General features: G+C 39.9%; 3 protein-coding genes across 4 annotated transcripts in view; 1 reads left to right on the top strand and 2 right to left on the bottom strand.

Moving 5' to 3' along the window:
- Window positions 1–5,237, bottom strand: part of LOC113668595 (alkaline phosphatase) — an 11,431-nt gene extending 6,194 nt beyond the window's left edge. Inside the window, exons 1-2 of the mRNA XM_027184527.2 lie at window positions 4,852–5,237; window positions 1–273 (exon numbers count right to left, since the gene is read on the bottom strand). The exon at window positions 1–273 is cut by the window's left edge and continues 60 nt beyond it. Coding sequence (XP_027040328.2) covers window positions 1–273; window positions 4,852–4,894 — 316 coding nt within the window. The 5' untranslated portion in view covers window positions 4,895–5,237. The remainder of the gene's footprint in view (window positions 274–4,851) is intronic.
- Window positions 5,238–6,007: 770 nt separating this feature from the next.
- Window positions 6,008–21,262, bottom strand: part of LOC113668626 (alkaline phosphatase, tissue-nonspecific isozyme) — a 39,536-nt gene continuing 24,281 nt past the window's right edge. For both annotated transcript variants that reach the window (XM_089213979.1, XM_089213978.1), the window contains exons 4-8: window positions 9,910–10,146; window positions 9,271–9,411; window positions 8,167–8,274; window positions 7,026–7,307; window positions 6,008–6,391 (exon numbers count right to left, since the gene is read on the bottom strand). In XM_089213979.1, coding sequence (XP_089070105.1) covers window positions 6,162–6,391; window positions 7,026–7,307; window positions 8,167–8,274; window positions 9,271–9,411; window positions 9,910–10,146 — 998 coding nt within the window. In that variant the 3' untranslated portion in view covers window positions 6,008–6,161. The remainder of the gene's footprint in view (window positions 6,392–7,025; window positions 7,308–8,166; window positions 8,275–9,270; window positions 9,412–9,909; window positions 10,147–21,262) is intronic.
- Window positions 17,301–21,037, top strand: LOC113664768 (uncharacterized). Its single transcript, XM_089213977.1, has 3 exons — window positions 17,301–18,147; window positions 18,474–19,476; window positions 19,939–21,037. The coding sequence occupies exons 1-3, from the start codon at window positions 17,467–17,469 to the stop codon at window positions 20,856–20,858; spliced, it is 2,604 nt and encodes an 867-aa protein (XP_089070103.1). The 5' UTR covers window positions 17,301–17,466; the 3' UTR covers window positions 20,859–21,037.

Raw genomic sequence — 21,262 nt, 5'->3', positions numbered from 1 at the left:
GCGTATCAACGTTGTAAGTTTTGGCCTGACCCGACCACGGAAATGTTTCCCAGCTCAGCACATTCTCCTCGCCTGAGTGGCCTTTCATCTGTCCGTCCAATATGCGCGTTGCAGTGATGGTTGTATAACCCATTCCATCGCCGACAAAGAGGATGGCGTTCTTTGCAGTGTTCGTGTTTGATTTTACCTTCAAGTTGTCCTGCACCAGTTTCAAACCATCTTTATACCATTGGTTGTTGTCTTGATTTGTGAGGATATCTTTTGCATTGACAACTAGGAATGAATTACTAGTGGTCAAATGTTTACTAAAATGTATCTCAGCAGTTTTGTTAGGGTGCTTAGAGTTATACTTGTTGTGATTTGCAACTTTTAAAATGCGATTCCCATTGATAATATTGCAGCCACAATGCACTGTTAATCTTACTGTTATCGCAGCGATAAATATCTCACAAGAGAAAGAAACTCAGGCTAAAATTTCAACCGACTAAAATTATAGGACAGGGAGAACTATGAGAAGTTAGGAGCTAGAGTAAGGATTCTCAAGTCGACTTCCGTGTACCTTCCCTGAACCTAACATTTCCTTTCCAGAGGACTCCCTAAGCAAATAGTGAATGATTTTCGCCGTCTTGTACATCATCGACTTTGAAGTAGACAAACCAACGAATTTTTGTGTACCTGACTGTATTGCTTACAGTTTTAAAACAGAATACTGTGATCAAATCTCAACCCCCCACCCTCTTCCTACTCCTCAACAAATGAACGGTCCCTTAAAACTTTAATTCTGGTTAGTATGTCTTTATACTCGGTTGTCTTTATACCTATCAAGCTACCCTTGGGCCTCCCGGTAAAGAAGGCCCACCATTGTGACGCCGTCCGTCACAGAGTTTCACTGATGTTATTACCACATCTTCATGGCATCTGTGACCAACTACTTAACAGACGCGTGGTAAAATGGAATCTATTTGTTTTGCATGATATAAAAGCAGAATTTGCTTATGATGACATCATTTAGTCGTCTCTCCTCCTTTAGATCTCAAGATTAAATAAGTGATTCCCAAGAAAGAGCTTGAATGTTACATAGACAAAATAAATCAAGCAACATTTACAGATTTCTGTACTCTTCCTACTACAAAATGAGGGTTTGGCGACGTCATGCCGCCTAGATCAAATACGAATGAAAAAACCATCATCAGTTATACTATTGCACAAACTTTCATGAACCTAACTAAGGATTTTCTCCTATAATAACATGAAGTTTTTTGGCAACATCATTACATTTTTTAATCGATATCCCTTCTTCTTATTGTCAGCTATTAATGTTTCCGGTTACTGCAACTTTTTGTTTCATAGGACGGCCATAAAAGAATGTCGCTTGCTCACACATAACTGATAATGAGAGTATATGATTGGCAAGCTCTGGTAGACTTTTGACGCTAAGGTTGAGAGTTTCTAAGACAGACGTTTGGAGCGTCAGCCCTTTGTCAGAGCGATTACAGATGGACTAACGCTCGAAACATCAGCTTTAGAAACTTATCTAAATAGGCCAATTAACATCATCAACTCAGTTGAATAAACCAAATTAAATTTTTTGAATGTACTCCTTTATTCTTTTGACATCACGGCTGGCCATGTTTGTAACGAACTTCGCAACAGCCTGGAGTTGTTCGCACATGTTGTGCGTGCACGCGCATGCTCGAAATTATCGCTAGACTTGACCCCACATTGACCTACATATCCATGGCTTTGAAAATATAATTGAGAAAGATTTCAAACCTTGACGTTCCAGCGACGTCAAGCCGCCTACATCAAATACAAATGAATGCACAATAAACTTTGAATTAACGCAAACATAGGCAAGAGTCTGGAAGCCAATAAAAATAGACTATGTTAGGTAGGGGTCGCACTGTGGCCTTATTTTTCTTATGTCGCGTCATAAGTTGTCCCATAAATATGTCGCGACATTTACACCACGGGAGTCATGGAGGTCGCACTTGCGCGACATAAATGATATTTGAAACCAGTCTGTCAACTCTTTATATTTCACGCGCGAAAAGAGCGCCAAATATAATTTTTAGACATGAGGCTGGTGCTAGTTTTATTAGCGACATTTCTTCAATCTCTGTTTAATTTGTTCAATGTACAAAACCTTATTGGTTTGTTCGCATTGTACAACATTCGCCAACGGCAAATGTTGGCCCTTGCCGCTTTAAACCGACGTCGACGGATGTCAATTACTGGGTTGAAATTCGCCATGATAAAACGTTTGAAGAGAAAACCGGTGACTAAAATTTTAACCCGATAGCTGTAGCTAGCAGTGCACACGTGTTGCCTTTGCAGAATTGCAAAACTCCAATTTCTTCCCGTATTTCAGATTTGATTGACGTTGACGACAGAAGAAAAATAAAAAATTGTTATTTTAAGGCCATTAGACAAGATATGACCTGCTTTGAGGCAGGACATCGGCTTGTTTGATCTTTAGGTCCTTCGGACATAGTTATGTCTGGACGCGACAAAAGGGTCGCACTTGTCGCAAGCATGCTATGACAGATTCTATGTCCAATGTAAACACCAAAAGCACTAGTGCGACCCCTGCCTAAAATTATGCATATTTCATTAATTTAGCTACATTTGATTGATTGAAGGCGCCTTTGAAATATGACTCTTAAAATGTCAACTTTATTGAGAAAATTGGTCTGCTTCTGACTGCGTTCTTCTTTAAGGTGTAACGAAGTAAACGGGCATATACATCAAAACCCCGTGCGGTTTGTCCGAAGTTACTTTTGAAACTCTTATGTAACTAATGCTAACATACGCGTGGATTATGCGCTGTACGCGTAATCCATAAAAAGAATTTTTTTTCCTGTTTCGATGATAGTCTTCGTTTTCAAACTCCACAAAATTCGCGGTGCTTAAAATTACTGTTCAAAATCCTCGTGTTGTTCCTTGCCCAAACTGACCCTGTTGGTAACTTCAAGTTCCAAAAAAGACTTTTACTTGCGACTTACATTGTTTCTCGAGACTACATTTACTTCAGCCCCTGTGGTTACTCTTAGATATTTGTCCATGATAAACAAAAACTGCATTCCTTTGTAAATGAATATTTATCCTTTTTATGAAAATCAATGCCGCTTTTCAATCCATCAGACCGTCCTATGGTAATCTTGTTCACTAAAGAGCGACATCCGCTTTCTAATCAGCCATGAGATTACGGAAACGTGCTATTGAACTGCCGGATTACTCTCGAAATTATGCACTGAGCGTCGGCTTTCCGCAGTACCAGGCGACAAACAGCTTCAATCTCATTAAATTTCAACGCAACGATTATAAAACAGCTCGCAGATGTTTGGCTTTCGAGAGGAGAAGGGGGGACGTATGTTAAAAATCCAAGTTTTTTTCTCAGCTGGTTGAAAACAAACGGCTTATCAGGCCGTTAGCCTAGGATCATACTCCATAGCAAATTTAGATATTTCAGAAACACTACGATCGAACTTCCATCACATCTTTCGATAATCTTGCGTTCTCAAACCTCCTGGCCCTGAACCAAAAAACATCTCTTTGTTTCTTTGTTTCATTTATCACTCCACTTGACTGGATGGATAAGCGTCGTCGGTAAATTTTGTTTATTCTCAACCGCAGGAAGAGATTAAAAATTATCCGACGGTCAAACAACAATTGATACCCTAACATGATGGAAAGCAAAGGCCGTATATATTAGCTTATCTTGGTGTGTTCATGCCGATTTTTCAAAAGTATACTATAGCATGTAAACATCAAATCGTAAGAACTCCTGCGGCTATGTGCAGCAGTAATTGAAGCTAATTTATGGGTGACCCACGTGCTTAGGACGTGATAGAAACTCAGGTCATATATGGCGTGATGTGTTTATTAAAAAAAAATAATTCATTCTCAATTTGGAGTTGTATTTAAATTTTTCCTCGCTCTTCTTTTTCTGCGTGGAATGTTTGATACTTTATATTCCTTGTTGAATCTGTATTGAAACGCTGTGTATACCGCGCATTCTTGAGAGTAAACGGAAAAAGGCGTGTAAGTAGCTTTTATTAAAAAAACTTGAAGCTTCAAATTTGAACCGATTTTGAGTGGACTGTCCCCTAATTTTGCGAGTGCACATTCTTATACGCAGAAAATTCTTTACATATTTTGTGCTACACCTTGTTACTGATGGGTTAATTTCGGAAACAAGATATCGCAAGGAAGTGTTATTTGCGGAACTACTTGTAATAAATCATCATAAATCCTCGACAGAAGTTGGCGGTCCTTGTGTTGATTATTGATCGTTAAAGGATTGGACCTGCTGCAAAGTAACGCAATATTGCAGTCCATTACGTAAGGGCTGGTGTAGAAAATATGTAGTTAGCCTTTAACTCAAAGCTCAGGGTAAAAACCGACATGTACTCCTTGTTTCATCCAGGCGATTTGAGAAATTAGCGTGCCAATCGTGTGCCAAGGCTAAAAGAACAACGACTCATGCGGAAGACACACAACACTCGCTGCGAAAGGAAGGCTACTTGTATCAGACACAGGGAAACGCTGGATTAACTTAACCTTAAATTTTAGGTAAACAAATTTTTTCCCTCTGTTTAGGGTCCCATCAACCGCCACATCTCCATTTTGTACAATCAAAACAAGAAATAGGGTTTGGAGTTTATTTCCCTATAAGCTCAAAAACGAACCCAACACATACGCTGCTAAACATCGTATTATATTACTATTACTGTACTGTAATAGGTTTATAGCCTTTGCCAATGTATGTAGGTAGAAATATTTCATTTACACAGTCATATGACATTTGAAAGACTCAGTAAGGTGTTGATACATTGCAAAGTGCCTCACCTGCAGCGATGTATATTGCTAGTATCACTCCACCAAATTTCATCGCGCTGATAGGTGTGTGTTGACTGTGCAGAGAAACAGGATGAAATTTAAGAAGATAGTAGAGTTGTGTTGGGTTTTAACTTCGCTCAGTCATTGTACTTTGTAATTATGTCATGTCATGTTATTCTTGGGTCCAATCCACGCTTGACACGAAATGTCAGACTGATCAAATTTGTTTTGAAATAGTTGAGCGCTTTTAAGATGAAAGAAATGCTTCGTATTATAATTTCTTCGTGGAATGAAGTCAATGTTGCTTCAGCGTTTTACGGAGGTCGCGCCTTCTGTGTAGCAATATATTGTGGAAAAATCTCCGAGAGTATCTTTTGGTGAGTTTTACGGTGTTTTTCGAAATCATAGGGGTTCTGTTAATAATTTAACTCCTTTCCAGACATGATTGACACTTTTAAAAACCAAATGCCCAATAAAAAACCGAGACCAACCCGTCTGGACTCTTCTGTTTACGCTTTTGTTTTTTTTTTGTTTTGTTTTTTTTTTTTCAGTTGTGGTCTCCAAACTTTTACAATAGAGTTACGACAGCATAACTGACTTTACTGAGTTACAAGAGCATAACTGACTTTAAGGCGCGACTGACTTCCGTTTTTTTACCAAATGCAGTCGGTTTGTACCTTAAGTTGAGTCCGTTCTTAGTCAAACCGCTGATCGATTCATACATTTATTCGAAATGCCTCACGTACCAGGTTACGAAAGGTTAGTAGAGTCATCGAGTAAGATGCAAACAAAAAATCTGTTGTGCTCTTGTAACCTTCTTAGCAAAAACAACTTTTTTATTACCTAGCGCAAGGTAAGTGTGAAATTATAATAGAAAAGTCTTTTGTTTGTACTTGCGACTTTTTTTAACAACAACAGCTCGTGTAAGTGTAATAGTTTTTCCCCAATGTTAACACGGAAAACATACTTTATTAGTTTGGGTACGAAACTATCGAGCTAGGTACGAGACGACTCAACTGACTGGGTACGAGATGACCTGACTGGGAACGAAACGACTGTGGGTACGAAACGAATGGGTACAAAACGACTGTGGATACGAAAGAACTGTTAACCGGTGTACTCACTAAAATTTCACGAAAAGAACCTCCTACATGACTCTACGTGGCTGACTCCTCAAAACCTCATTTTAGTTTCACCTCTTTGAACAATTATATCGTACCTAAAACAGTATCTTGACATACGAATTTTTCTGAGATACGGATTAAAATTTTGTCATAGGACCCCTCATTGGCCTTTTTTTGTGGGGTTTGCTTTTACATTTAAGGCCTCGCAGCTAACAAAACTGCTGACATTAGCAGAGGGTACATTGAAGAAGGCGAAACAAAGCATGCATCGTTGTTCTTTACTTGTCCTCCTCGTTTAATGTGCTTGTCACATGATTTCTGTTTGCCACCACTCAAACACAGCGCATGATCCATGACATGGAAGAGGTACTGTTGTTCGACCACACCGTGAAACAGGTAGGCCCCAGGCCCGTCCGCGTAAACTCCTGAATGGATAAAAAAAAATAGCGATTACTTTCATTTTACCTACAACGAAGGTGACTGAAAAGTGAACATGTTTGGAAGTGCTTCCTGAAAGACCCCAAAACTTCAACTTATGTTGCATGCGCTCTACGAATTAAGAAATTCCAGCAACAGTAACGTGTGCATACATCTTTAGAATTCTCATGTATTCAATATCCAATTCATACCCGTTCTCCTTATCCTCTGGGCGATCAATGGGCATTGAATAGAATGCATGAGATTTAAGATGTCCAGTGAAAAAAAATTTCACTTAGCTGAGATACACAAATAAAATTGCACCACCGGCAACGTCTGGCAAACGTTATGTTAAATAAGGACTCAGCGACTACACTGTAATTTATTGGTAATTTGCTTTAACGCATGCGCTCACCAAAATCAAGGCTTCATTTTAAAATTTAAGTCCAAAGTCTGAGCATTTAATCATAATCGACTTGTAGTTGCAGTGTATTTCTTATAAAATAATTCATGAGGAAGGTGATGTTACATCATGGAAATATCAACATGATTATAGTTTTTTTTTCCATATTGCCATTGAAAGTTACATCGATGTCAATTACTTTTTGAAGTTTAAGTCTTTGACATCATTTCAGTGCTTACCAACATCTTCAACTCCATGAGTCTCATAACTTTGTCGGACAGTAGCTTGTTGTAAGAAATCCTTGTGTGCTGTGTTCACCCCTCTAAGGTCTGCACGTGGCCCATTTAAACCTCCTGGACCATTAGCGTAACCAAGGGTCGTGAATGTCTTGTTTTCCACATCCACAGCCAATTCTTCAGTCAGAAAACGTACTGTACCAAATATTGGGTTTCCCCGCTTCGGGTACCCGCCGACGGTAAAAACGTGTGAGTGGTCAGCGGTTACTGTTACAAGTGTTTCGTCTGGTGGAGAGAAAATATATTAACTGCATAACTATGTCATGTTGGGCTGTTTTCTCATGGGAAAATAACTAAGACAGTTTACATGAACAGTTTTCCCTCCACTACGACGTTTACTTCAACTGCTTGAAGACTCTTAGTGTTTTTGTAACTTCTACGGACGCGAAGGTTCGGAAATCATTAATAGACATGAATCGTGCATATTTTAGGCTCTGCTAATCTCGTTGACCATGTATTACTCGCGATTCTTCCGTGACCACTTGAGAGAAGTAATACTAAAATAACCAAGAATATTGAGCAGGTAACGTACAGAGACTAATTGGAAAGAACTGACACATAATATTAAACGGAAACTCTCAAAAATGCCTAAAAATATCTTCCGTGGGAACTAATCTTTAAATAAAAACCCTTAACCGGCCAGGTAATCAGTATTTGTAAATATGGAAACCACATCCTCTATGAATAACCATGGAATGTAAACTCAAATTAAAAAAAGCTCTTCAGTTCTAGAAAACATGTCACAGATCTTAAGTACGAACGCCCGGAACATCCCGAAAATACTATAAAACAGACAGGACAATATACAATATATTGCTTATCCAACCGAGAGCAAAACTGAATTTTCTTTTTGCGTGCCGCGTTATATAATTGAGCTGAAAGGGAGAACTGGCAAAGAGAATTTCAAACTATAAAAAAAACTTTCTGTTGCATGTAAATACTTTTTATGAGTGGGTGAGAACAAATAACCAGTACTCTAATCCATTTTTTTCTCCTTTTTCTAGAATGAGATGGAAGCAATGAGATGCGAAGGGCCTTCCTAGAAAGTCACACGTGGAAGAACGTGCAACTGTTGTTTTAGTACCTTTGTTAATCATTTCCATGGCCTTAGACACCGCTTTATTCAAAGCTACGGCATCGTGAAGAGCTCTGACTGCTTTGCCATCATGATGTCCGTGATCAATACGTCCACCTGAAAAGCCAGTTCAATATTGAGAGTACTATTGCCATAAAAAGCGAAGTGAAGTTGGCAGGCTCTATTTGAACACACACGGTTATTTGAAATGAGCTGTCAATACTCCTGTTCAAAAAATGAATATAAAAGCGATCTTCGCAGTAATGAACAGTACTTAAGCAGTAGCAGTATTACGTACTACACCGGAATCGCAGAGGTCATGGGTTCGTTCAAATCCCATACAGGCCCAGATTTTTTCAGGCCTTATTTTCACTACTGCTTAAGCAGTGTTCTTCACTGCGACTATCGCTTCCATATTAATTTCTTTATCCGCAATTCATGTATACGATTTTCATATATTTACAGTCACTTAATACTCCTATTATAGCAAGACATATCCTGTTGGTTAGGGGATATCATGCAATGATTGACGTCGCCTGAAGTAATGTTTTCTAATTCCTCAGAATGACGAGCGTCTTCGAAGGGAAAAAGGTTTTATCTTCAACCAAAGTACCACGCCAGCTGGAACTTTAACGAGAGTTTACCTAACGCAGCTTTACCATCCGATACTCAACTTTCGAAATTTAATTTTTTTCACGTTACAAACAGAGAACATTTTAAAATAAGTAAACAATACAATTTTGTCTTTAAAATTCCCTGTCATTTTTCGTAAAGCCCGAGTTTAGCTCGCTCGCTTATCTGCCAAGAAATTTCGTTCCTTGTGTTCCTTAGTTGGCGAAGGCATAAAACTGACGCTTGGGATATTTCGGCGAGATAATGGGTGCGTTGTGGGAAGATTTTTTTTTACTTGCCATTGTTTCGCAATTTTCTGAACACGAGCAACTATATAAAATAAACCCTCAAAACCGGGCCCTGTTCGGTTGATGAAAGGCCAACATTTCGCAAACAGACAAAGCAAGGTTTTCCATTTATCCCCCTCAGCCTTCGCTTCTATCCTGTGATTTTGTGATTCAATTGAGAAGCAGAATTAAAATAGATATACATCCTAAGTACCTTCGACAAACAGGAAGTATCCTTTTGGGTTTTTCTGAAGTATTTTGATGGCTTTTTCAGTCATCTCTACTATTGATGGTTCGCCAGCGCTGTCGTTGGCTCGGTCCACTTCGTAATTCATATTGGAGTACTCAAAAAGTCCTGGGAAAAAAAACAAGATTTTTTTATCATGTGTGCCGGCCGAGAAAAAAAGAAGATCCTCCAAATGAAAAATAAAATTGTTCTCCAAACTTAAATTTTAACGGAATCTTCGATACATATTGCACAGGCCCTTAAATCCCTTCCGAGGCAAAAACATGGTACCCTGACTTTTACAATGGATCTTTCTGTGGCTATCTCTATCTCCTAGTCTATAACTTACGAGGCTTATGGATTTTTCCCAGCATGACTTCTCAAAGGGTAAGGCTGGTATTTCTTCCCTGAATAGGATGCTAGTCTACCCATCGCAAACACCCATTTGTACAAAAAAGTCCCAGCTGGAACGTAACCTCTCGCCCTAAAGAACCCCCTACCCCCTCCACCCAACAATCTCTTAATATTTCCCGACAAGATTTCAGCGCGCTAACGATTAGATTTTCTGCTTTGATTGTAAAGAGAAATCGAGAGAATAAAAAGAAAGTAGTTTGACTGATTAAATACCCATTAAACGATCAGTCTTTTCTACATCAGTCTTGTCAAAACCGGATTTGTTCCACACGTAATGCGAGTTGGGATGTTTCTCCAGCCACTCCTGAATCAGGTCTCTGCCGTCAAGTCTCTCTCCTTTTTCATCCAGGTATTCAGGATCTGTTTGGTTTTTGTGCATCAGCTCTCTTCGCCCCCCACCAAATATGACGTCTATTCCATTACCGTACGGGTATTCGGCAAGTTGTAAGGCTAAAAAAATGATTTGTTTTAAGTTTAGCTCACTTTCATCCTGTCTACAAGGTTACAGCTGATTTTTCCAGCGGTAGATATAGCTTGCTAAATAGGTCCTCTTTATTATTGGCGCTACGGCACGAGCGTTTCTTTGACCGCTGAAAAGATTAAGGCTTGAGCAAAGAGAGCTAGTGAGAGGTTTCTAAGGAGTCTGGCACTAGCAGTCGGTCCCAGACCCCTTACAAGGCTCTCGTCGGCTACTCTAAATAGAAAAGGCAGAATACGCACCGTCTTCTGAGGTAGAGCGCATATCCTGGTGTAATGAGATTGAAAGATGCTAGCGGACAGGAAGTGGGTCAACTATATCCTACATGCAATGTGAAAATGAAAATTTGTTTGCTTTCAACATCAGCAAAGAAACTTTCTCAACGCTGCATGTTAAGAAGAAATTTCCAAAATAGAATTTCTCCTGACAAAAAGCCTTTTCAAATCCAGCATTTTGTTTCCCAATACACTGGCAAATTTCTTCCCTAACAAGCCCCTTTTATTCCAAAAAAAAATTTTGCTTGTCACCATCCATCTATATTTAAGAGCCATTTTCCGAGAAAATCGAAAATCGCATGACACTCGTGAAAAAAACGAATTTTTTTTCCTCTCGCCAAAACATCCCTTTTAGTAACCTTATTGAAGAAAAAATAATTTTGGGTTCAAGCGATTCGATGTACGGGAGAAATTACAAAAAGTTTGAGAAATCGATTTTTTGCTGGTTTTTCGTACTCAAAAGAACAAAATCCGACCGCAACTTCGAGAAAACGGTGAACGCATAAGAAACAATCCCTAACATCGAAACTTCAGCCAAGTATTATTTCGTACTTACTCTTTAATTTCCTGAAAGAAATTTGAAGAAAGAAGTTTTTAACATTTACAATCGACAAGTTTAAAAAGGTCAAATTTGTATCCCTGGAAATGTTAATAAATGAAGGCGAACTTTAACTGTTGTAAAAGGCCACTGGTATATGCCGCTTCCTAGTAAAACCCATATAGAATAAAACCTTGGCTATTGAACTAAATTACTGGAAAGTTTTAGCTCTGGAAATCCAATATAGTCCTCACACTAAAGTAAGCAATTTGAGTATCTGAGTAAATAAAATTTATGCAAATTGGACGGCCCGCTGAATGAATTCATATTTTTAACGCAAAGTTTTGTTGAACGAACAACTTACCATTGCTTGTTGCGATAGAAGTTAAATCCATCTCTCAATCTGTTTGTCCTGTGAAGTGGCAACTCATCCATACCTGATTTTGACCAAAATGTGTCCAGCAACTTCAGCGCTTGAGCTATCTAAACACTTCCCACGCAGCGCTTATTACGCATTATCAGACGCTTTAATAATAATGAAACCCGATTATGTTTTGGTCCGAAAATAACATACAATGATGAAAATTAACCACTGCTCAAACCACACAGTTAACAAGGTGAGTATTATTCTTATTGAGCGAACAAATCAGATACTAGACGGGATAACAAGATCATACGACGTGTAATTTAGCAAACGTGCAGAGATTGGTCACGCAAGCTTGTCGCATATGACGGTACGTGCTATACTTCGTACACAATGTAAACAGACAAAGAAGCAATTACAGCTGTCCCAATGAAAAAATGTACAACTGTACGTCTGTTTATAGATCATCAGTGTAGAATTATTCGACTCTAGGAACAATATTAATAAAACATTTCCAGGTCAAATGCTCCTGGAATAAAATTTATATATTGTCACGAACTGTTTCGCCACTTACTATTGCACGTGCCTCTACGATATTATTTTTAATTGAATTATTCCCGTCTAGTATTACGAATACCGAAACAGCGTTAGTGGAGTCTGTCTCGTTTGTTGGGAGAGCTTTGTTTTTTGTCATGGCTTCGGCAACGTTTCACTCATGTAGTTTTTCTGGTTTATTACACGACGCCACACCCTGTGGTTTAAGCAGCGATTATCCAGGCCAAGTTGAAGTTCTCGCTTTAAGAAATTGTGCAAGGGACATTTCGAGGCACTGCGAGCTGTATGGATTAAAAGCAGATACAGCACTTGACACTGAATGGAAACTGCTGTTAGCAAGAGCAGGTAAATCTTATGTACTGTCTTACCGTCTTACGTAGCGGCTAATAGTGGTGTACATTTCCATCATCTCTTTATCACAGACCTCTAGATGGTCATGTTATTCTAAGAAAATCTTCGGGTGCTTTCCATTCAGCCCAAAATTCCGCAAGTTTCGGTTAGAAATCAAATGGAATGGACCATTTCGGTTCGGTCCTACCAGAATATTTGGGAACACCTTTGAAGCTGGTCCACTTTGACCGGTCAGGTTATTTCGGTCGGTCAGGTTATTCATATCAAACTCATGGGGTACAAATAGTCTTAACATGAATATAGCGACCACGCCCAGTTCAGCGCCCCACTCAAATCGAGTGTAATTTTCGAATATTTTACCATCGTGCGAATTCTCTACGGAAAAAGCACTCAATGTACCTCTGAAATTTTAAACTATAATATTTTGGCTTTCTATTTCGCTAATTTTCTAACTTGAAGGTAAAGTTTTTCCCCCGTCATTTTTACCTTTTCTCCGAGCGATTGCGTGAAATTAACAAGGCGTTTTTGATCAAAACACAACCAAGCGAAGGGTCTCAAACGATATCTCTTTTACACAGGCGCAAATTAAAAATGTACCGCCAGAATCAAAAAGAGTAACAAATTTCCTTTGTTTTGATATGTAAAGTGTCGAACAAAAAGCAGATTTACCCCCGTCATTTTTACCTTTTCTCCGAGCGGTTGCGTGAAATTAACAAGGCGTTTTTGATCAAAACACAACCAAGCGAAGGGTCTCAAACGATATCTCTTTTACGCAGGCGCAAATTAAAAATGTACCGCCAGAATCAAAAAGAGTAACAAATTTCCTTTGTTTTAATATGTAAAGTGTCGAGCAAAAAGCAGATTTACCCTCGTCAAATGGCGTTTCAAAACAGCTGTATCTTCCTCCTTTTGATTTTTTCCTGTTTTGTAAGCGTGAAAGCAGTAGGAGAGGGATCTGGAAACTCAGAGAGCGCTTCGGGAATTAATCTGCCATCGTTTACTTACGAGATAAACAAGTAAGATTTGTGAAGTTTGTCGCAGTATGAAGTCTAAATAAATGCCTTTTCTAAGCTTGTTGGCTGTATTTTTCGTAAACTTCCCCGATTAATTTTTCGTTTCAGCTTACTAATCTATACTATTTCAAAGCAATGTAAAGAGGAAGACGGAGAAAACCATGAGTCGGTCCTTTCAACAATCGTAAACAAAGTGTTTGAGCAATCAGGTATACGAGGTGTAATAATCAATAGCCGCATATCAGAAGTCTTCAGAAAGAAAATATTCAGCCTTGAGAAAGCTGTCAAGAAAGCTAGTAATCGCGGCGGAAGGCAATTAAATGCACTTCTTAGCAATTTGGAAGCGGGCCCTCGGTATCGATTTAAGGTGTATTACAACGAGGTTGATGTGCATCAGCTTAAAGATGAGAACAGCCAGTTAAGGGGAGAAAAAAGAAAATTAGAAGAATCGTTGGTACAGGAGAAGGCAAAGCGTTTGCGAGTGGATGAAAAAGCCCGAGAAGCTCTCGAGAAAGCTGAGAAGAAAGAGGCCTTCTACAAGAAAAAATTTATTCAATTGGCCAAAAAAGTGATTAAAAATGGGAAAAAAGGTAGAGGCCCTGCTAAGAAGAAGTTTAATGACTATTCTAAGCACCATCAAAAGAGAATTAAAAACCAACTGAAGTACGAGTGCCAAACTACACTCTCTTTTCTTGGGCTGTACAATTTTGTTGCAACCAAAATTGAAGTCCTCAACACTGAGACTAATCAATATGAAACTTTCAATCTTGTTGGAGAGGGAGAGCTACCATTTACAGAGTCTGACCCAAAGGCCCTTGATAATAATGACATTGATAACATAAATATGTGGCTCTACCTCAAAGATAAATTCAATATTTCAAATGAGGCCTGGCATGAAATTGCCATTAAGGCTAATGGTCTCCCCAATACATATTCCATCAAGAAGTGAATTAATGAGCTAAACGGTAAATGGAACTTGAAACCAACACCAGGAGATGCTGAAGGTGTTCAGTTAGGATTTGCAGAAAGTTTGTAAGAGCACATTGTTAGGCTTCAGAAGAATGGAGAAATCAATGATGGAGAAGCTATTGAGATCAAGCTTAGCGGTGATGGTACAAATATTGGAAAGCGGCTTACAGTTGTCAACTTCACATTTACTATTCTCAATGAAGAGGATGTGGCAATGGGTGAGAAGGGAAATTATGTACTTGCTGTTATAAAAACTACAGAGACATATCATAATCTGAGAGACAGCCTAGCAGACCTTCAAATGGAAATGTCAAACTTAAAGGAGATAAGTGCAAATAATTGCACCTATAAAATTGAATACTTTTTAGGTGGAGATTTGAAATTTTTAGCACTGGTATGTGGTTTAGGCAGGGCAAATGAGGATTATGCTTGTATGTGGTGCAAGTGTCCCAGGGAGCAACGGTGGGACACAAGCAAAACATAGTCAATTAATGACCCCAAATTTGGTACTAGAACTGTCGCCGAAATAGCAAGGTTTTCCACTGAAAAGAAATTCAACTGTAAGGCACAACCATTATTTGATTTTATACCTATGGACCATGTCATCATAGATACATTACATCTTTTTCTGAGGATTTCAGATGTTTTGATTGACTTGTTCATAAGAGAGCTGAGAAGAAGTGATGCTATTGAGGAAAAAAAAACCTTCTCTTATGGATTCCCGAGAGATAAATATAAACACATGGCCTGTTACGAAGAATATATCACAAGTATGGGAATCACTTTTAATTTTAGAATCAACAAAGAGAGCAAAAAGCTGGAATATAGAGTTCTTACTGGACCAGAAAAGTTGAAACTCTTTCAGAATATAAACATTCCTATGCTTCTCCCTCATTGCAGTCACAACAAAGACATACAAGTGATCTGGGCTAAATTTATGGACATAATTGGTGATTTGAAGCTAGATTTTACATCTGAAGAGGGTATTCTTGAACTGCAAAGAAATATCAAATCATGGTTTGAGCACTTTCTCAAAGTTTACCAAGCAAAAAATGTCACTCCCTACATGCATGCACTATGTTGTCATGTTCCTGAGTTCCTGTCACTTTATCAGAACATAGCATATTACACACAGCAAGGCTTGGAAAAATACAGTGATAGAGCTTCTAAAGATTTCTTCAGATCCACAAATCACAAAGGGGTTGATGCCCTCAAACAACTGTTTCTGAAGAAAAACAGGATTCAGTTCCTGGAGGCAGCAGGCTATGAAAGGGTTAAGAACACCTACAAATGCAATAACTGTTCAAACAAAGGCCACAACATCAAGACATGCACATCTTCATGCAAAAATTGTCCAGCTCCAATTTGCTGTGCACATCTTGTGAAGGAAGGTGGCAAATGGATTCCCAGATGCCAGCTTCAATATTAGTTTAGTTTTAGTAAGTTTCGTTAGTTTTATGTAATAAAATGTCATTTGGTTTTTGAGGAAGGATTTCCTGACCTGATCTTGCCTTAGTTTGATCATAATGTTACTCAGGATCAAAACATTTAATACTTCTAGTACCCTTAAATATCACCTTTAATTTCTTTGCCAAAATAGGTCATTTTACAGTTTATTCAGTAACCTGGCCCATGAATTAACTAGCCTGTATTAACACAAGAAAAGCAAAGGGGTTTGTATCAAAACAAGGTCACCAGCAACCTCGCTTCCAGCCATAAGCCAGGTAACTCAGCCACAACTGTAAAATAATATTGGAACTTTTGATTGTGAATCTCAAGTTTTTGGCCAAGATGCTATACAGTGTTTTAACAATGGATTGTTATTTCATCTGTTGGCATGGTAGTTGTTCCTGTTACCATCACCTCTCACAAACTGAAATGTAATAAAGTTGCTGTTTTCAATTTCTGTTCTAGCATATTGTTCCCCAATGAGCTTGTATTCAATGATTGGACTTCTTTGTCCCAGCCAATACTTAATAGTTCCTGGAATTACATAGGCAAAATCTCCAGCTAGATTTAAAATTCGTTCATCCCACTTCAGCCCCAGATATGAATCAAGCACCCTATTTGACTCTAATTGGTAAACCATCTTCCCTCTTTGAAGAACGCCGGGCAAAACACTCCCAAGACCTTCCATGAAAACATCTTGGTCAACATTAAGGTCTATGTTTACATCAGGGTCCTCTCGCCGTCCAGACCAAAGCTTTTTCTTTATTTCACGAGCAAGTTGGCCATGGAACGATTCTTTTCTATCCTCTAGAGAGCTTTCCGATGGAATGAACAGCTTTTCGCTGCGAACAAACGGAAAATATCCTGATTCTCCATCGGCCCCAAAGGGTCTTCATTCATCGAAGCATGTGCTATAGCCAACGTAATGAATTTTCAACCTCTTGTTGATTTTGTCAACCTCCCTGATCTCAATATCATAGAGTTTTGTATCTTTCTTTCGTGGATTCGCCTTTCTAACGGGGGTTTATGTTGAGTATTCATTGAAAAATCGCTTTGCTTTTTTTATTTCCCTCTTTGGCCTGTCCGCCATTTTGAAAATTCGCAACGGAGAGCATACGTATTACGTGGGGTTAGTGGTCGCGTACAACTGGAACCGAGAAAAACAAATGTTCGTCGCGCTGGGGAAAGAGTTTGATATGCGGTCGGTCGAACCGAAATGTCCCCTTCCATGTGACAAATTTATTGTCCCCAGTACTTGTGTACCACTCTTTTGTATCCTGCTTGCAAGAACAATAAGCAAACGAGCTCATCTCTTTAAAAATCGCAGGCTTTTATCCGCGGCGTTAATATTTTGCAAACCTAATATTAACGCTTACGGTAGCAAAAAAGATCTTTATTGTATGTTACAGAACAGCTCAAACTCATCTCCAGGACAAAGTGATACCGGTCAATCTGTTGAAGAGTTCGCAGAAAGCCTTGGACGCCTAACAATCGCTGATGACACCTTTCTGTCACCAGACACAATAAGCACAGCTTCCACTCAGAGTGACGAGCCCACACCTGTGATCTTACATGAGCCGCGCGAAAAGCTGAGTGAATTCCTGGCAGCATGCAAACTTGAACCGCTTGGAAAGCCATGGCTTTCTTGGAGTGATTCCTCTGAGCGAACAAGACAACGTCAAACAAGGAGAGCCACAGAAATAGTAGCAACTGTGCTAAAGAGCGTCACCCCTGATAATGCTGGTGAACTCTGGCGACGTTTAGCCTCTTCTACGGCTATGAACAAGGCCCTAGGTGTAAGCGAGTTGTCACATTCAGAGCATTTGTATTTAGAGGCCCTAGCAGAAGCGTACCAGAATGCAACCAGCTGGGATACCCGTAGACAAGTGCTTTCGATTATGGCAGGGGTTGGAACTTTCAACGACATTTCCCGTTATATCCCGGGGTTGACAAGATACCGATACTCCATGGCTAATCTTCATCGATCACAGTTTGGCCGAGGCGCTCAAGTTCCACAACAGCCTACCACACGAATACGAGTAGACTTGAGGCAGCTTGACCACTTTCTTGGTTTCATCACGAGCCCGCATCTTGTTCAGGACCTTCCATTTGGGCAAAAACATCTCAAGCTTTCGTCTGGTGAGGTTATTCAAGTACCTAACGTAATCCGTATGATGATACCCGAGCGAGTGATACAACAGTACACTCAGTACTGTTTGGACATCAACTTCAAACCATTCAGCGAAACTACTATGAGACGGGTACTCTTTGAGTGCAGTGCCTCTGTAAGAAAATCACTGCAGGGCTTAGATTATTTTGCAGCTGAAGGCGCTCGCGCATTTGATGATCTCGTGGCCCTCGTACGCCAAATAGGGGGATTAGGTTCCGGCAAGGAGTGGGAGACTACAGTTGTGCAAGCTCTTATGACAAGCAAGCAGTATTTGAAGGGGGACTATAAGGTAATGTGAATTCTGACTCCAGAAAGACAGCTTGAATAAAACTAAAAGTAAGTACTTATTTTACCTCGTCAACAAAATCATTCCGTAAAACGAATATATATTTTGTACTCTTTTTCTTCACTAAATGGTGCACGTGTAACTAGCTTACATAAATTCTCGAGATTAACAATGCGCGCACGAGGATAGTTTTTTTCTAAGGTTAAGGTTAAAAGTTATTCGCCCCCTTATGTTAATAATATATGTTAGATTAAAAAATCATTTGATTAACTATTATATTGAAGTATAAGCACAGACAAACAGTAATCTCAGTTTTGTTTTATCAACAGGTTCATGTCACAAGCCCCTCTAACGTAGCAGACCATTGTGTGTTGTTTGCTCTTAGCGACAGTAGTGATGCAGATTACCAGCAACAATGCAGTCACCAACACACTGATCTTTGTGACCGTTGTCAAAGTCTTCAGGAAACTCTGGCAAAGATTGAACGGGTCCTTGGCGAGACGACCTTTCCGACTCAGGACGCGAAAGACGAAGCGCTATTTATATTCCAGACAGCCCAGCTGGCCATAATGTCCTGGAAATGCCACATCCTTAGATCAGCTAACCAAGACCAAGCGAGAATAGATGCACTGGAGAAACTTGACGACAACACTGTCTTGATAATTAACGACTGGGCCATGAAGTTCCTGCCACAAAAATACAGAGAGTCCCAAGCCGACTGGTTTGGTAAGCGAGGTATCTCCTGGCACGTTTCTGTCGTCTACCGTCGTGTGAGCGGGGTACTCCAGTGGCAGGGCTTTCTGCACATAGTCCAGTCGTGCAATCAAGGCAGTGCTGCAGTGGTTAAAATCATGCAGGATGTCCTGAATACCATCAAGCTGGAGCACAGTGAGATTAACAAGGCGTTCTTTCGCCAAGATAACGCAGGATGTTATCATTCGTCGTCCACCGTACTCTCATGCCCAGTGATATCCTCCTCCACCGGCATCGAAATCAAGCGCATTGACTTTTCTGACCCACAGGGTGGAAAAGGTGCCGCAGACAGGCTCGCTGCAACCTGCAAGAATCAGGTCAGGACTTTCATAAACGAAGGAAATGACGTGACCAATGCCGAACAACTGAAGAGTGCTCTTCTTTCGCATGGGGGGATAGAAGGAGTTCGAGTTGCTGTCATGCAAAGTGTTGAAGAGGAAGCAGTAGTAGATGACAACAGAAAGATTACTGGTATCAACAAATTAAACAATTTCGAGTTTAAAGACGAAATTCTCGTAGCTTGGCGCGCTTATGGTATGGGAAAGGGAAAAGAGATCCCATTGGAAACAACATCAGAAGGTTAGCCTAATGAAAATTCACAATTCTTCCTTTTTTAGAATTATTTCATCGCGCAAATATATATTTTTTTATAGTTTGAGTAAAAAGGTGTACGTTTATCGTTTGTTATAGCCTTCAGACGCATGAAAGGCATCCATTTCCCATCCTGGTACGCAGGAGGAGCGGGTGTCTGCCACCCCGTGGGGTTTTGCTTTGTAAAAGACTTAAGCCCCTTAGACCCTTTATAAATTTATAGTCCTTGATTTGTTCTACAAAATTTTTAAAACGAACATTGCAGAATATGGCGGTTCTGAAGAACATGTCCGGTCATAAGATGTAAAAAGCAAACGTTTCATCTGTTCGCGCAGCAAAGTGGACCAAAGGGGCACTCTTCACAGGCTGTGCAGAGTGAAGTATTGAAGTAGGTTAACATAACAGTGCTGTTTATGTAAATCTTGTTTCTTTATGTGTTATCTACTTCAGAGCATGGCATTGGTTGGCTTTCATCTGAGTTTTCTTCTGGAGACTTTAAACCCCTTAGCCCAAAACCGACTCAGTCAAGGAAGAAGCAAGAGACGGAAGTGGAGCAGGTTCATGATCCCACTGAAAATACAAATGAATCGTCATCCGTGTTTACCTGCCCTCAGGATGGGTGTGTTAAGGTCTTTCAAAGGCTGTCTTCTCTCGAAAAACACCTATCTTTAGAGAAATGCACCAAGTCTTTAGAGAAACGGTCTTTGTTAGACCTTGCCAAACTAGACTACAAGTCCAGGTTGGAGGAGGACACGACCAGTCAAGTTATTTCGTTTGCGTCTTTTAGGGATACAAGAGAGGCTACATCCGGCGAAGTAGAGGTAAAAGAAGGATGGGCGCTAAAGCCGAGCAAAAAAGCATATCGCTTTAACCAAAACCAGAGGGATTATCTAAATGCGAAGTTTACAATTGGTCAAACCAGCGGCAGAAAACTGGACGGTGATATCGTATCACGTGAAATGAGACGTGCACAAGGACCTGATGGTGTTCGTTTGTTCAAAGTATCCGAGTTTCTTACCCCGCAGCAGTGCACTTCATATTTCTCACGTCTTGCAGCGAAGGTCCGACGGCAAACATCCGACGATGCTGAAATCCAAGCTGTAGTAGAAGAGGAAAACTTTGCCATGGCAAGAGAAACAATCCTATCCATCACGCTACAGCACCCCATCACTTACGATCAGTACGATATCTGTGCCATGGCCAAGGGAGGATCTCTAGAGCGACTTAAACTTGGAATGCTTCAAAACATTTGTCAGCAACTAGAATTAGAAGTACCTCCCAAGCCTGTTCGCCGCAAAGCGCTCTACGTTGACCTGCTGAAAAAAGCCGTCATTAATTGCACTTGCCAGCTCCGTGGGAAAAATATGTAGAAACAGAAAGTACTACCCTGCTCACAGACGTTTTTCTGTTTTGGGAATTTGATGCGCGCACAAGATAAGCGATTGCTCGTGAGAGAGGGCGGAACGCGCTTTTTTTTTTATACGTGCACTCGACGATATCTAAAAATGAAGAGAGTCTGTGAACAGGCTAGTAAAGTACACAAATTGTAGAGTTTTGCCTAAACGGTGTTCTCACTTCTCCTCAGAGGCTTGCTTCCAGGAGTCAATCATTCACCATTTGTTCTCGCCGGAATAACTAAGTCAAGAAAAAATCTATTTTGTTCATTGTTTTGCTTCCTTTACTTATTTTTGAAGTTTGTTTATGTTTAAAAGAGCGTTCCTTTTCGGAAAGTGAGATCATTTCTTGTTTGTCAGGGTGAGTCCTTGTTACAAAT

Source organism: Pocillopora damicornis, chromosome 8 (genome assembly GCF_964200805.1).
Source record: "Pocillopora damicornis chromosome 8, jaPocDami1.2, whole genome shotgun sequence".
NCBI classification, from domain to species: domain Eukaryota; kingdom Metazoa; phylum Cnidaria; class Anthozoa; order Scleractinia; family Pocilloporidae; genus Pocillopora; species Pocillopora damicornis.
Note: the sequence above shows the minus strand (reverse complement) of the source record. Positions and strands in the feature narration are given on the sequence as shown.

Excerpts from the sequence above, each read along its gene's own strand:
- LOC113664768 (XM_089213977.1), top strand. The coding sequence starts at position 17,467 with ATGAACAAGGCCCTAGGTGTAAGCGAGTTGTCACATTCAGAGCATTTG. Across the intron at positions 18,148-18,473 it reads ATTTGAAGGGGGACTATAAG|GTTCATGTCACAAGCCCCTC; the intron begins GTAATGTGAATT and ends TTTTATCAACAG. Across the intron at positions 19,477-19,938 it reads ATTGGAAACAACATCAGAAG|AGCATGGCATTGGTTGGCTT; the intron begins GTTAGCCTAATG and ends TATCTACTTCAG.